The sequence below is a fragment of the Trachypithecus francoisi genome, unplaced genomic scaffold, assembly GCF_009764315.1.
Source record: "Trachypithecus francoisi isolate TF-2019V2 unplaced genomic scaffold, Tfra_2.0 Lachesis_group5, whole genome shotgun sequence".
Lineage (NCBI taxonomy): Eukaryota > Metazoa > Chordata > Mammalia > Primates > Cercopithecidae > Trachypithecus > Trachypithecus francoisi.
The window spans coordinates 36,808,045-36,822,394 of record NW_022681470.1 but is presented as its reverse complement, the minus strand read 5'-3'; the positions used below and the strand labels follow the sequence as shown (position 1 = coordinate 36,822,394).

Genomic DNA, 14,350 nt, shown 5'->3' with positions numbered 1-14,350 from the left:
TGAAAGCTCTCAAAATATTTAAGATAAATGAAAGGAAGCTAGTTAAATCTTTCCTCTCCAACAGTTCACATATACAAGACGTCTACTCATAGCAACATCATGAAAAGGATATTTCATTATAATGTGTCATACACATGCTATGAAAACAAACAGGTATCATTTAAAAACACTGCTTATTTCACTACACATGGAAATTACATAGCATAGAAATTACTGTTCCTCACACCTCCCTCAATCACACAATGGTGTCATTTTCATACACTAATGTTGAGTGAGACATTTAATAGTCTTACAATAGAAATAATATCATACACAAATCTTAAGACTCAGACTTAACATTACGTCAAAGACCAGGATTCTATCAGTTACTTCAGGTTAAACTGCGTAAGAGCTAGTTATAGAAGTTATTTAAATGCAAAAAGATTACAAAAGTCTTTTTAATAGTGTGGTCGGTCTAAATATCTGAATAAGAAATAATAAAATGTGAGTTCCTGTCACTTCTATGACACTGAGTTAAGGCATACTAGGAAAGTTAGGCTTGTTTTATATTAGTGGTGGCATCATACTGAGCCCTTAGCATAAGCAAGGCTCAATTATTTACTTATGTACTTCCAAAATTATTATTTTGATAAGATTTTGTAGACCACTACACTCTTACAGGCTTAGTTTCAATTTTGCCCCAAAATAACTATTTTAAATTAATATTTTTAAAAATTGTATATGCCAGCAGTGATTTTCTAATAAAAAAATATATTTACCATCAATGGTTGAAGATTTAATAGCAGGCGATGAAAAACCTGGGGTTTTTAGATGAAAGACCTTGGAAAATGTTTATGTTTTTAAGTACTAAAGAAACCAAACACAGGCCGGGCACACTTGCTCATGCCTGTAATCTCAGCACTTTGGGAGGCCAAGGTGGGCAGACTAATGAGGTCAGGAGTTTGAGACTACCCTAGGCAGCATGGCAAAACCCCATCTCTACCAAAAATACAAAAATTAGCCAGGTGTGGCAACATGCGCTTGTAGTCCCAGCTACTCAGGAGGCTGAGGCAGGAGGATCATTTAAGCCCAGGAGGCGGAGGTTGAAGTGAGCTGAGATCATGCCACTGCATTCCAGCTTGGGCGACAGGGCTAGAGACTGTCTCAAAACAAAATAACCTGCTAGAATAACTTGTTTTTAAAAAATGAGTTTCTGATTATTTGACACACATTGATGACATTAGCTTGGTTGATAAAACTCTCCATCATTTAAGTAAAGGTATTAAAACTCTACTACATTAATATCTGCCACTTCTACAAATACTGAATATAAATAATGTCATCTTGAATAGGTAGTGAATCTGTAGTTTAGAAACCTCCGAGCTACTTTTCTAAAACCATTTATTCTTACTTAAATAAGCGTCACCAATAAAACAGTATCTTACAAACATTACTATTAATCCTTGGTGCATAACTCATGCAAGGATGGTTGAAACATTATTCCATTGTTAACAAACGAAAAAGATAAGCCAGTATTGGCAAAGAAACTTGAAGAAAGTCACCAGTAAGTAAGAGATACAGGATAAGAACGCATGTTTCCAAGTATTCAAGTTTATGTCTACTGACAAGTTATTCTCTTGGAAGCAATTTTTCACCAACGTACATAAAAGCAAATATATAAAAACATTAATAAATTTCCACAGAGAAATATGAGACAACATTCTTCAACTGGCCTGACTCAATTATTCTATTCCTAAGAATCAATTCCACACTGAAATATACAAAAAGAATTTTTATCATATATATGATAAACACACATATAAATGACCTATGGTATCACACACACACACACACGAGTCATGCACCACATATGATGTTTTGGTCAATGACAGACTACATATCATATATTGTAAATATATGATAGTGGTCTCAAGATTATAATATTTTTACTACACCTTTTCTATGTTTAGATATACAAATACTTAACATTATGTTACAACTGCGTATAGTATTCAGTATAGTAATACTGTACAGGTATTACACTCTAGGAGCAAGAGGCTATAACATATGGCCTGATAGTGCAGTAAGGCTACACAATCTAGGTTTGCCTAAGTTCATTCTATGAAGTTCACATAATGATGAAATTGCTTAATGACACATTTCTCAGAGCATATCCTGGATGTTAAGTGATGCATGACTATATATATATGTGTAAATATTTACATAAAGATGTTTATTATAGCATTATTTGCAATTGTGAAATATTTGAGAAAATCTAAATGGCCATCACTAGGGAAACAGTTAAATAAATTACGGTACATCTACTCTTTGAAATATTATATAGTTACTCAAAGAAGAAAGAAGAGCTGTAAATATGGGTGTAGGAAAATTCCATGATTTATAATTGTCTGACAGATGGAAAACAAAAGGGTATAACACATAATCAATTACGAAAACAACAACAACAACAAAAAACAAAGAATAACATTTTTCATGTTTCCTTTACTAAATGTTTACTCTCAAAACTAAAACTGAATTCAAAAAGCAATACACTGGGCCAGGTACAGTGGCTCACACCTGTAACCCCAGCACTTTGGGAAGCTGAGACGGGCAGATCACCTGAGGTCAGAAGTTCAAGACCAGCCTGGCCAACATGGTGAAACCTTGTCTCTACTAAAAAAAAATACAATTAGCCAGGCGTGGTAATGGGCGCCTGTAATCCCAGCTTCTTGGGAGGCTGAGGCAGGAGAATCGCTTGACCCTGGGAGGTGGAGGTTGTAGTGAGCCAAGATCGCACCACTGCACTCCAGCCTGAGTGACGGAGTGACATTCCATCTTAAAAAACAACAAAAAAAAGCAATACACTGAATATGCCTAACTCAATATATTCAATATGGCAATACTCAATATGGTATTAGTCTTCTTCACAATCCTACATAAACCCACCACTGTCTGTCTACATATGTTTCCTAAAGTCAACAAACTCCTTGAAGCCTTTTAGAGTAGAGGCTGTTCAAATACAACACAAATAAAAACTCCTCATGATTAGTCTTACCTGACTGTGTCATAGATAATGACTCATCTGACCAACTATAACAGTGCTGATGGGACTTGATAGGCAGGTGACATTGTCCTCCAGTCCTATGACTTCCTTTGCTAGACTCCTGCTTTGACACAGATGTGCAGCTTTTGGGAAGTGACTGTTCAAACAGAAAACCAAACAGAAACTATTTTGTGATATAATTGTAAAATTCTATTTAAAATTTGAGATACTAGCCATATAAAGATAATATTTACAAATAATTTAAGAGAACTGTTAGGACCTAAGTGAAAAAAGTTTACAAATTATTCAACCTGGGAGAGCTGATTTTTAAAAAAAGTTTACAAATTATATAAAGGATAAGACCTCAATTTTTTTTTGAAGACATAGAAAAAAATTATAAAAGGGCATGCTTTTAAAAAGTTTTACAATCAATAAGAAGTGATTACTGTGTCAGTGATATTTACCCCTCCCCCAATTCTTTTAATTTTGAAAATACTCAGTATGTACTTTTACAGAAAAGAGAGAGGAAGGGAAGAAGAAAACAGAGCATAAGAAGTTTGCCCACAAGAGAACAAAAGACAAAATTTCTACCCTGACATCAGGTGGAAGTGAGATGCCTGATTTGATTCCTGACTACTATCACTTCCTATCCCTGTGACTTTGGGCAAATTTCCTAGCTTGGGGATTAGAACAGTATCTATAGGATTCTTTCAAGGGTTAAATGAGATAATCCACGTAAGGCACTTGGTAAATACTTCGTAAATAAACACTTAATAAATATTAGCTTTTATTATAAAAACTACTTTAAGATATACTAGTTTTGATTTCCTTGATATATTTTCTTGTGAAAAAAGCTCTAATTTTTAATAGTCAATCAGTTCGTGGCTACTCCGAGCCTCGTCAATAATGATGCTAGGTAGAATGTAATTGATTTATAAGAGCTAATAAACTTTTAAGATTGTATAAATACAGTTTGGTTGTAAATTCCTGGAAGGCAGAAATTTACAGAATAATAGATAATGCTACAAGTAAATTATCTATATGTCTAATATTATCATACAATAAATAAGAGACCACTAACATAATTATTAAAAGCCTTTAAGAAGTCCGGTCACTCTCGCGAGGCCCCACGGAGCAGAGCCGGGAGTGCTGCGGAGTGTGGAGGTCGTTGGAGTCACTTGCCTGTCAGCAGCTCCTGTGTCTGCCGGTCGGCGCCCCTCCCGCTCCAGCCATGCTTTCCGCCCTCGCCCGGCCTGCCAGCGCTGCTTTCCGCCGCAGCTTCAGCACCCCGGCCCAGAACAATGCTAAAGTAGCCGTGCTAGGGGCCTCTGGAGGCATCGGGCAGCCGCTTTCACTTCTCCTAAAGAACAGCCCCTTGGTGAGCCGCCTGACCCTCTATGATATCGCGCACACACCCGGAGTGGCCGCAGATCTGAGCCACATGGAGACCAAAGCCGTTGTGAAAGGCTACCTCGGACCTGAACAGCTGCCTGACTGCCTAAAAGGTTGTGATGTGGTAGTTATTCCGGCCGGAGTCCCCAGAAAACCAGGCATGACCCGGGACGACCTGTTTAACACCAATGCCACGATTGTGGCCACGCTGGCCGCTGCCTGTGCCCAGCATTGCCCAGAAGCCATGATCTGCATCATTGCCAATCCAGTTAACTCCACCATCCCCATCACAGCAGAAGTTTTCAAGAAGCACGGAGTGTACAACCCCAGCAAGATCTTCGGTGTGACGACCCTGGACATCGTCAGAGCCAACACCTTTGTTGCAGAGCTGAAGGGTTTGGATCCAGCTCGAGTCAACGTCCCTGTCATTGGTGGCCATGCCGGGAAGACCATCATCCCCCTGATCTCTCAGTGCACCCCCAAGGTGGACTTTCCCCAGGACCAGCTGACGGCGCTCACTGGGCGGATCCAGGAGGCCGGCACGGAGGTGGTCAAGGCTAAAGCCAGAGCAGGCTCCGCCACCCTCTCCATGGCGTATGCCGGCGCCCGCTTCGTCTTCTCCCTTGTGGATGCAATGAATGGAAAGGAAGGTGTTGTGGAATGTTCCTTCGTTAAGTCACAGGAAACGGAATGTACCTACTTCTCCACGCCACTGCTGCTTGGGAAAAAGGGCATCGAGAAGAACGTGGGCATTGGCCAAGTCTCCTCTTTTGAGGAGAAGATGATCTCGGATGCCATTCCTGAGCTGAAGGCCTCCATCAAGAAGGGGGAAGATTTCGTGAAGACCCTGAAGTGAGCCCCCGTGATGGGCGGCCAGTTTCCTTAATTTATAAAGGCATCATGTCACTGCAAAGCTGTTGCAGATAACCTTTGTATTTTAATTTGCTTTGGTGATGATTACTGTATTAACATCATCATGCCTTCCAAATTGTGGGTGACTCGATGGGCACATCAATAAAAGCCGTCCTTGATTTAAAAAAAAAAAAAGCCTGTAATAACCTAAAAATGCTGATTTCAAGTATGTGCACAAGGACACTGAAATATTTTTTAACATAATATTGAATAGGCTCTTCAATGAATAAAAAATGTTATTCTGGCCGGGCACAGTGGCTCACGCCTGTAATCCCAGCACTTTGGGAGGCCGAGGTGGGAGGATAACCTGAGGTCGGGAGTTTGAGACCAGCCTGACCAACATGGAGAAACCCTGTCTCTACTAAAAATACAAAATTAGCTGGGCATAGTGGTGCATGCCTGTAATCCCAGCTACTCGGAAGGCTGAGGCAGGAGAATTGTTTAAACCCAGGAGGCAGAGGTTGCAGTGAGCAGAGATTGTGCCATTGCACTCCAGCCTGGGCAACAAGAGCGAAACTCCATCTCAGAAAAAAAATGTTTTTCTTCTAGATCTTCTAGGTGCTGTAACATAAATGAACCTGATTGACTTTTCAATGGGGAAATAAAATTAATTCTTTCCATCACAATAAAAATGGAAGACTCTAACAAAGAATATTCCATTCTGAATTTGGGCAGATCTTTTTTTAAACATAAAGAGGCTTTAACAATGTCTGTGTATACTTTAGTATACCACAGTATACTAAATATTTAATATTGTTATGCTAATTATTTGCTATATTTTTAAAAAATAGTTAAGTTTCTATCTGGAGTTTTTACCAGCTAGTTTTTTTTTTTCTATAAAGTACACAATTAAGGACAATATAGAAAATCTTAGTCTAATAATGGCCATTCTCTTAATTTAAAATCAATAACTGTTTCAGGCCTGCCTTTAAGAGGTTAAACCATTACATTTATTCTACGAGTTACATAGAAGTTATTAATTCAGTTACAGTAAAAGTACTCTGGTGTGCTTTAAAATCTTACTGTTTTTGTTATGTGAAAAAACAAACTTCAGAAAGAACTTGTGTTGTTCCCACAAATTGTTTTTCATAAAGACTTTAGAAGTTCCTATTCACTTAATATTAACAGACTTGATAGCAAATGATTTTATAACCTCCACTAATGCCAAAATTCATATATTTGTAAATGAAAAGCTTTATTTCTTTTCATTTACATTTCTATTCTATTCAAATGCTATGTCCTACATGTTACAAATATGGTGACAGTTAACACTGTCATTAATAGCAATAATATAACTGTTAATATACCTTTTAGACAGCTTTTTTCCAGAGAATCTTTAAGAGATAAATATACATTAACTTACATGTTTACTAGGAGAGGTAGAAGATTCTAGTTCCTGTGAACAAACCATTTCTTCAGTAAGTATACTGTGATCTGGAGTCCCTGGCTGTTCCTGTCCAATAGACTCGGATGGTACATACTCAATAGCAGGGCTGCCTAATTCTTCTGGAATGGAGCTTTCACTGTTTAGATGAGAGTACAGAGGTACTGGAGATTCCTCTTCACTTGCTATTTCTAGAAAGAGAGGGTGAAAACAAGAAAAAAAATATACAATCTTGGTCAATGGGAAAATTATACTGATAAACATTGTTTTTAGCATATTATTACTCATTGCATTTTTGCCTCCCACAAACAGGAGAGTCATAGCTTCCACAGATGCACAGATCTATTTCTGGGTTATCTGTTTCACAGTCTATTTGTCTCTCTCTGTGCAAATGTATTATTTTAACCACTACAACTTAGAAGTCTTGATATATGGTAAAGTAAGTTTCCGCATTTTGTGGTTCGTCTTTGCTTTTTGGTCTTTGTTCTTTCACGTAATTTTTTTTTTTTTTTAGATGGCGTTCTGTTCTTGTTGCCCAGGATGGAGTGCAGTGGCATGATCTCGGCTCACTGTAACCTCTGCTTCCTGGGTTCAAGTGATTCTCCTGCTTCAGCCTCCCAAGTAGCTGGGATTACAGGCACATGCCACCACACCCAGCTAATTTTTGTCTTTTTAGGAGAGACAGGGTTTCACCATAGTGGCCAGGCTTGTTTCCAACTCTGACCTCAGGTGATCCATCCACCTCAGCCTCCCAAAGTGCTGGGATTACAGGCGTGAGCCACCATGCCCGGCCTCATATACATTTTTTAATGAGCTTGTCAAAGGTTTCCTATGAAGAAACTTTGCTGTGTTTCTGATGTAAATAGTCTTGAATCTACAGATCAGTTTAAGGAGAATTAGTATCTTATGACACTGAATCTATGAATATGGAATAATGTTCCATTTATTTTGGCTTTTTTTTTTTTTACTTTTTGAGACAGGGTCTTGCTTTGTCACCCAGGCTGGAGTGCAGTAGCATGAACAGGGCTCACTGCAGCCTCGACCTCCCAGGAACAAGCAATCCTCCTGCCTCTGCCTCCTAAGTAGCTGGGACTACAGGCCTGTGCCACCATGCCCAGCTAATATTTCTGTAGAGGCAGTGTTTGGTCATGTTGCCCAGGCTTGTCATGAACTCTTGAGCTTAAGCAATGTGCATGCCTCAGCCTCCCAAAGTGTTGGGATTACAGGCATAAGCCACTGTGCCCAGGCTGTTTTAGTTTTCTTTAACGTCTCCTAATAAAATTCTAAATTTTTCTATATAAAGATCTTGTACACTTTTTGTTAAATTTATTCCTAGGTACTTCATATTTTTTGTTTCTATTATATATTGTTTCTATTTGTATCTTTTTTAAAAAATATTTTTCTAATCAATTTTTGATCTACAGACATGCAATTGAATTTTGTATATGAATTTTATAACCAGAAACCTTGTTAAGCTCACTTACTAATTGTAATAATTAACATGTAAATTCTGGATTATCTATGTGTGTAGCTTTATTAACTGTAAGTAACAAGAATTTTGCTTCTTCTCACTCCTTATAGCTTTTAATTCTTTTTCTAGCCTTAAATGTACTGTGTAGGACCTCTACACAATGCTGAACAGAGCTAAAAATAAGCATCTTTGTCTTATCTCCAAATCCAAAGGAACTTTCTGTATTTTATCATTAAGTATGGTATCTATTATAGGTTTGGGTTTTTGTTTTTGTTAACACCCTTTATCGGGTAAAGAAAGTTCCTTTCTACGGCTACTTTGATCTGAGGTTTATTTATTTTATCACAAATGCTTTTTATTTTTATGTAGTCATTTTTTTTTTTTTGAGACAGAGTCTCACTCTATCACCCAGGTTGGAGTGCAGTGGTATGATCTTAGCTCACTGTAACCTCTGCCTCCTGGGCTCAGGTGATTTTCATGTCTCAGCCTCCTGAGTAGGGACCACAGGTGCGTGCCACCATGCTCAACTAATTTTTTTATTTTTGGTAGAGACAGGGTTTTACCATGTTGCCCAGGCTGGTCTCGAACTCCTGGGTTCAAGTGATCCACCCACCTCAGCCTCCCAAAGTGTTGGGATTACAGGCGTATGTCACTGAGTCTGGTCCACAAATGCTTTTTAAATTTTATCAGATGCCTTTCTGAATCCATTGAGATGATCGATTCTTCTCCTTTAATCTGGGTAAGGTAATTCACCACATTATCAACTGTTTAATGTGTGCTAATCCCACTCTGTCATTAAGTATTAGGATTTGCATATACAGTTGAACTTGGTGTGCTAATACATACTTCAGGATAGGTAAGATTGGCCTTTCCTTTTCTGATACTGTCCTTCTATGGACATAACATCAAACTTACATACTAGCCTCATAAAATGAGTTGAGAAATGTCTCTTTTTTTATTCTATGGAAAAGTAAAGAATTATAATACCGTGTTTCCCCCCCCACTTTTAATCTAGTATACTGGTAAAGATGGATGAGGTCTATGTAAAAAGATGCCTAGTTACTGGGGTACAATTCCTTTACTGGTGAAAGAATCAGGAGAGTTCTCTTATCTTACTGAGTAAGCTTTGGTAAGTTGTATTTTTTAGAAGAATTTAGCCATTTCTTCTAAGTTTTCAAGTTTGTATTGGAATAAAGTTATTACAATTTTTTTTTTTTCTTGAGAGACGGAGTCTCGCTGTTGCCAGGCTGTAGTGCAGTGGTGCGATCTCGGCTCACTGCGACCTCCACCTCCTGGGTTCAAGCAATTCTCCTGCCTCAGTCTCCTGAGTAGCTGGGATAACAGGTGCGTGCCACCACACCCAGCTAATTTCTTTTGTATTTTAGTAGAGACGGGGTTTCACTGTGTTGCTCAGGCTGGTCTCGAACTCCTGAGCTCAGGCAATCCACCTGCCTCAGCCTCCCAAAGTGCGAGGATTACAGTCATGAGCCACCATGCCTGGCCACAATTTTTTTTTGTCTTTCTAATTTCTCCAGCATTTGTAGTTGTATCATCTTTCTCATCATTTGCATCACCTCAATCATCTGCATTTTAATTACAATTTTATTTTATTTTTAGAGACAGAGTCTCACTCTGACACACAGGCTGGAGCACAGTGGGGTGATCATAGCTCTCTGTAACCTTGACCTCTTGGGCTCAAGCAAGCCTCTTGCCTCAGTAGCTAGGACTATAGGTATGTACCCCCATACCCAGCTAACTTTTTAATTTTTTGTAGAATCGGGGTCTGCTATGTCATCCAGGCTGGTCTTGAACTCCTGGTCTCACGCGATCCTCTGGCCTTGGCCTTCCAAAGTGTTTGGATTACAGGCATGAGTCACTGCACCCAGCCTCGCATTTTTAAAAGTAATGAAATATATCTTTCAATTATGTTAGGCTTTAGTTTGTAGTGTGAACAGAGTTAGTATTTATTACCTTTCTGTTCTGTTTTCTGGTCCTCCAGTTCTTTCTTAGGAGTTTTGGGTTTTATTAATTCTTTGTCCCAGGCAGCCAAAGCTTGTTTTTCCATTTGACGAATTTCTGCTTCTTCTGCATCTAAACGTCGCTTCCACTCTAGGAGCTCCTCTGCATGCTGTCGCCGCTGCATTAATTTTTGCTCCCGCTTTGTCAGAAACCTATGGTCACACCATGGAGAACAGTTTGAGAGAACAAATCTATAGGCAGAGATCACTTTGAGAGCTCTATCACTCACCACCTTATCAACAAGCTGTGCAAAAGCAGAACATTCATACTACTCTTCTCTCTGAAAAAAGCTTGAGATAATATAAGCTTTCATGAGTCAACTTATTCAGAAAATGAGGGCATTTATGTTTTACTTGTAATGGTTTGTAAAGTTAGCAAAGGAAAAATAGCAGTATATTCAGAAAAAAAAACCTTCAGAATATCTAGACAACCATAATTGATAATGTTCATATTTATATATTCATTTTTTGTAGGTTATTCTTTTCCATAACAGAAGAGGTAAGGAATTTATTCTGAAGGCTAAGACCAGAAAACACACAAAACCCGAAACAACAAATACCAAAAATAATAAAAAACAAACCCAAAAGCCCCAAAACAAGCAAGCAAACAAAAAACATGTTCATGTCCCTTTTTTACTTTTATTTTAAAGTTCTGCCTGGCTTTGTTTCAGGTCTAATGAGTTTTGTTTCTTCCATTACCTAAGAGATGCAATGTCAAGTGGTAAATCTTTTTTTCATGGAGAGAACATCGAGTACCACAGTCCATGTTTTATGCATATAAACCTAACTATTTATTTACTTAAGTAAAGGGATGCATCAAATTCTCAATTTAATCTGATTTCTGAACTTAAATAGCCAATGATATCTTAGGCCCAAAGGGTTAGGAGAAATTACTGAGTTAGGAAAAATTACTTAGCTTAGAGGCTACTAATAAACCATCTTCGAATGTAGATGCCATGACTAAATAAAATGTGGGCTGCTCACATTACTAGTGTTATATCTATAGTGGTAGCTAACCGACAAAAATGCATACATGTATCGCACAAACACTAAAAAGCACAAGAACTGTCACTCTACTTCTTGAGCAATCATCATGTCAAATTAATGTGGAAACAAAAGGTAAAATTTATGGGACATTTAACAAGAGGCCTCCAGGCTGTTAAAAAAACAAGAGAGAGAGAGAGAAAAAAAGCAAACAAAACAAACAAAAAGAACAGAGCATGCTCTATCAAAGAGTGCACTGAAAAAGGTGCAAAGTTACCTGACCAACTGGTTGTAGATATACAGCTGGAATTTGGGATGAAGGTTGGGAAAACAGACACTGAGAGAGGCCCAGTGATGAGACGTAAAGACAGAGAAGAAGTAGTGAACAGGAGAGCAGTGTCTACAAAATAAGGAGGAAGATTTTAAAACCAAGAGATCAAGAGGCAGAAAGAATGAGAAAAGGAAAGCGTAAGAGCTGAGTGAAGAAATTTTAATATGCTTCCTGAAGAACATTATAAGCGACTCAGTTAAAGCAGGCATTACACTCTGTGTGACATTTTTAAAAGTGTATTTTTATAGATCTTACCAATGATTCCTGAATAAACATGCCTTTCTTCTCAAATGTTGCTTAACCACCATCTATATTTTCAGTTAAATTTACTTATTTGTGAGTAAAGTAATAAGAAGTACATTGTGGGACTAAACTAGTTTTCAATTAAGCTTTAACAGACAGTACAACAATTATGGCCATGAACCTAGTATATCAACAACTCTACACACATACGTAATCCTGAGCAAGTGATTTTTAATCTGTACTTCGTCATGTATTTTAAAATACTACATTTGCCTTATTTAACCTTACCATCACAATCTAGCTTGAAAATAATACAATTTAGTAAACTGATTTACATAAAAATACCTTGTTCACCTCTACAATATAAAACTTACTGCTAAGAGGACCTATTGGAGGTATCTTGCTTTATATCTAACAAAGGCCCACTTAATTAATAATACTGAAATACAATACCCATTCTATAAGATATCAGGATGCATAATTAATAAAGTGAGCTAGTCCCAATAAATACCGTCAGTAGAAAAAAAAACTGATATGGATAGCTCAAGCATAAGGTTAAAGGTAAGAAGAACATTCCATTTTATAGTTACAAAAGCAGGAGAAAAACCCCACATTTTCTTCTTTTGTAATAGTAAATAGATCTGTGCGTGTGTGAATGGATTAAAAAGTCTAGTAGTACCTTTGGAAAGGTTAATTCTCTTTGACAGAGCATGCTCCTGTTCACATGCACACAACAATAACTTGTAGATCAAGGCAACATTTATTGCCTTGGAAGGGCAAGGAATAATATAGTATGTCATAGAAGTGAGAAAATCTAGGTATAAATCCAGCGATTCATTTGGGTTTTAAAAATTATGTATAATCTTGCCTATGTGTATTTTTTGATAACAGACTATTCAATGTCTGTTTCGTCACATATAACTCAGCATTTCATTTCCCCTTCACTTACACACACACACACACACGCAAAAACACACACGCAAAAACACACACATTCATACCTGGATTGCCTTGATTTTCTGCACTCAAGTTCAAGAAAAACATTTTTGCTAAATTTCAAGTTAAGACATTACAATCTTCCTTGCCATTCTTTATGAACGTACAATAAACTTATTTTGATGCCAATTATCAAAATATTATGCAAAACAAAGGCACTTGGCAAAAGGCTCAAAAATCTATTCATAACATTCAAACATCACCCACCCTCTTAAGTGTATAACTGCTAAATGCATGCATGACCTAGTACAAAAAGTAAAATAATATTGGAACATGTGAAATAAACTTTAAAAATATGCAATTTAAACTTTTTCTCTAGCCCAACACAGAGAACAATAATTTTCCTCTATTAAAGATTAAGCATATTCAAAAGCTCTAGTTTAGGAATGAGGAACGAAATAACTAACTAATAGAAAATGAAAATAAAATAGTTTTAAAAGGTGTAAGAAAAGTTTGACTTAAAGTTAGAACTTCTTTCCATAAACATGTTATTAAATATAAATACATTCTATAAGGAGTGCCCTTTAAACGTTGAATAAAGTTGAGATAAAAGAGCATTACTTCACAATAGAATAAATAATCCTTCAAGATGCTACACAGGAAAGAAAGAAAAATTGTGAATGATGGAGACATAAATGCCGACTAATACAAAATGCTTTTTTTTTTTTTTTTTGAGGCGGAGTCTCGCTCTGTCGCCCGGACTGGAGTGCAGTGGCCGGATCTCAGCTCACTGCAAGCTCCGCCTCCTGGGTTTACGCCATTCTCCTGCCTCAGCCTCCCAAGTAGCTGGGACTACAGGCGCCCGCCACCTCGCCCAGCTAGTTTTTGTATTTTTAGTAGAGACGGGGTTTCACCGTGTTAGCCAGGATGGTCTCGATCTCCTGACCTCGTGATCCGCCCGTCTCGGCCTCCCAAAGTGCTGGGATTACAGGCTTGAGCCACCGTGCCCGGCCTACAAAATGCTTTTGATTGATGTCAAGGCATTGCCCCAACAAGTCCTCTGATGGTAACGGAACACTGGACAAGAATAAGATATACAACAGATTTAGTCTAGCATGGAAATCATTAAGTTTTTTAAATGTTTGAACTTAAGGAATTAATGAGTACTTAATTAGCTCTTTTTTTTTTTTGAGACGGAGTCTTGCTGTGTTGCCCAGGATGGCGTGCAGTGGCACCATCTCAGTTCACTGCAACCTCCACCTCCCGGGTTCAGCGATTCTCCTGCCCCAGTCTCTGAAGTAGCTGGGATTAGAGGCACCTGCCACCATGCCCAGCTAATTTTTGTATATTTTTTTTTAGTAGAGACTGGGCTTCACCATGTTGGCCAGGCTGGTCTTGAACTCCTGACCTCAGGTGATCCACCTGCCTTAGCCTCCCAAAGTGCTGGGATTACAGGCCTGAGTCGCTGTGCCCAGCTTAATTCACTTTTTAAATTTTTTTTTCCTTTTTTGAGATGGAGTTTCACTCGTGTTGCCCAGACTGGTGTGCAATGGTGCAACCTCAGCTCACTGCAATTTCCGTCTCCCGAGTTCAAGAGATTCTCCTGCCTCAGCCTCTTGAGTAGCGGGGATTACAGGCATGCACCACCACGCCCGGC

The 14,350-nt window shown here is 38.2% G+C and overlaps 2 protein-coding genes across 8 annotated transcripts in view; one reads left to right on the top strand and one right to left on the bottom strand.

Annotated features, from left to right (window-relative positions):
• CEP350 (centrosomal protein 350) overlaps positions 1–14,350 on the bottom strand; it is a 163,318-nt gene that overhangs the window by 30,638 nt on the left and 118,330 nt on the right. For all 7 annotated transcript variants that reach the window (XM_033196367.1, XM_033196370.1, XM_033196371.1 and 4 more), the window contains 3 exons: positions 10,153–10,352; positions 6,690–6,901; positions 3,035–3,179 (listed from right to left, as the gene is read on the bottom strand). In XM_033196367.1, the coding sequence (XP_033052258.1) occupies positions 3,035–3,179; positions 6,690–6,901; positions 10,153–10,352 (557 nt within the window). The remainder of the gene's footprint in view (positions 1–3,034; positions 3,180–6,689; positions 6,902–10,152; positions 10,353–14,350) is intronic.
• LOC117074680 (malate dehydrogenase, mitochondrial-like) lies at positions 4,131–5,461 on the top strand. The gene has a single exon (XM_033196385.1). It carries the CDS (start codon positions 4,254–4,256, stop codon positions 5,268–5,270), a length of 1,017 nt encoding a protein of 338 aa, XP_033052276.1. The 5' UTR covers positions 4,131–4,253; the 3' UTR covers positions 5,271–5,461.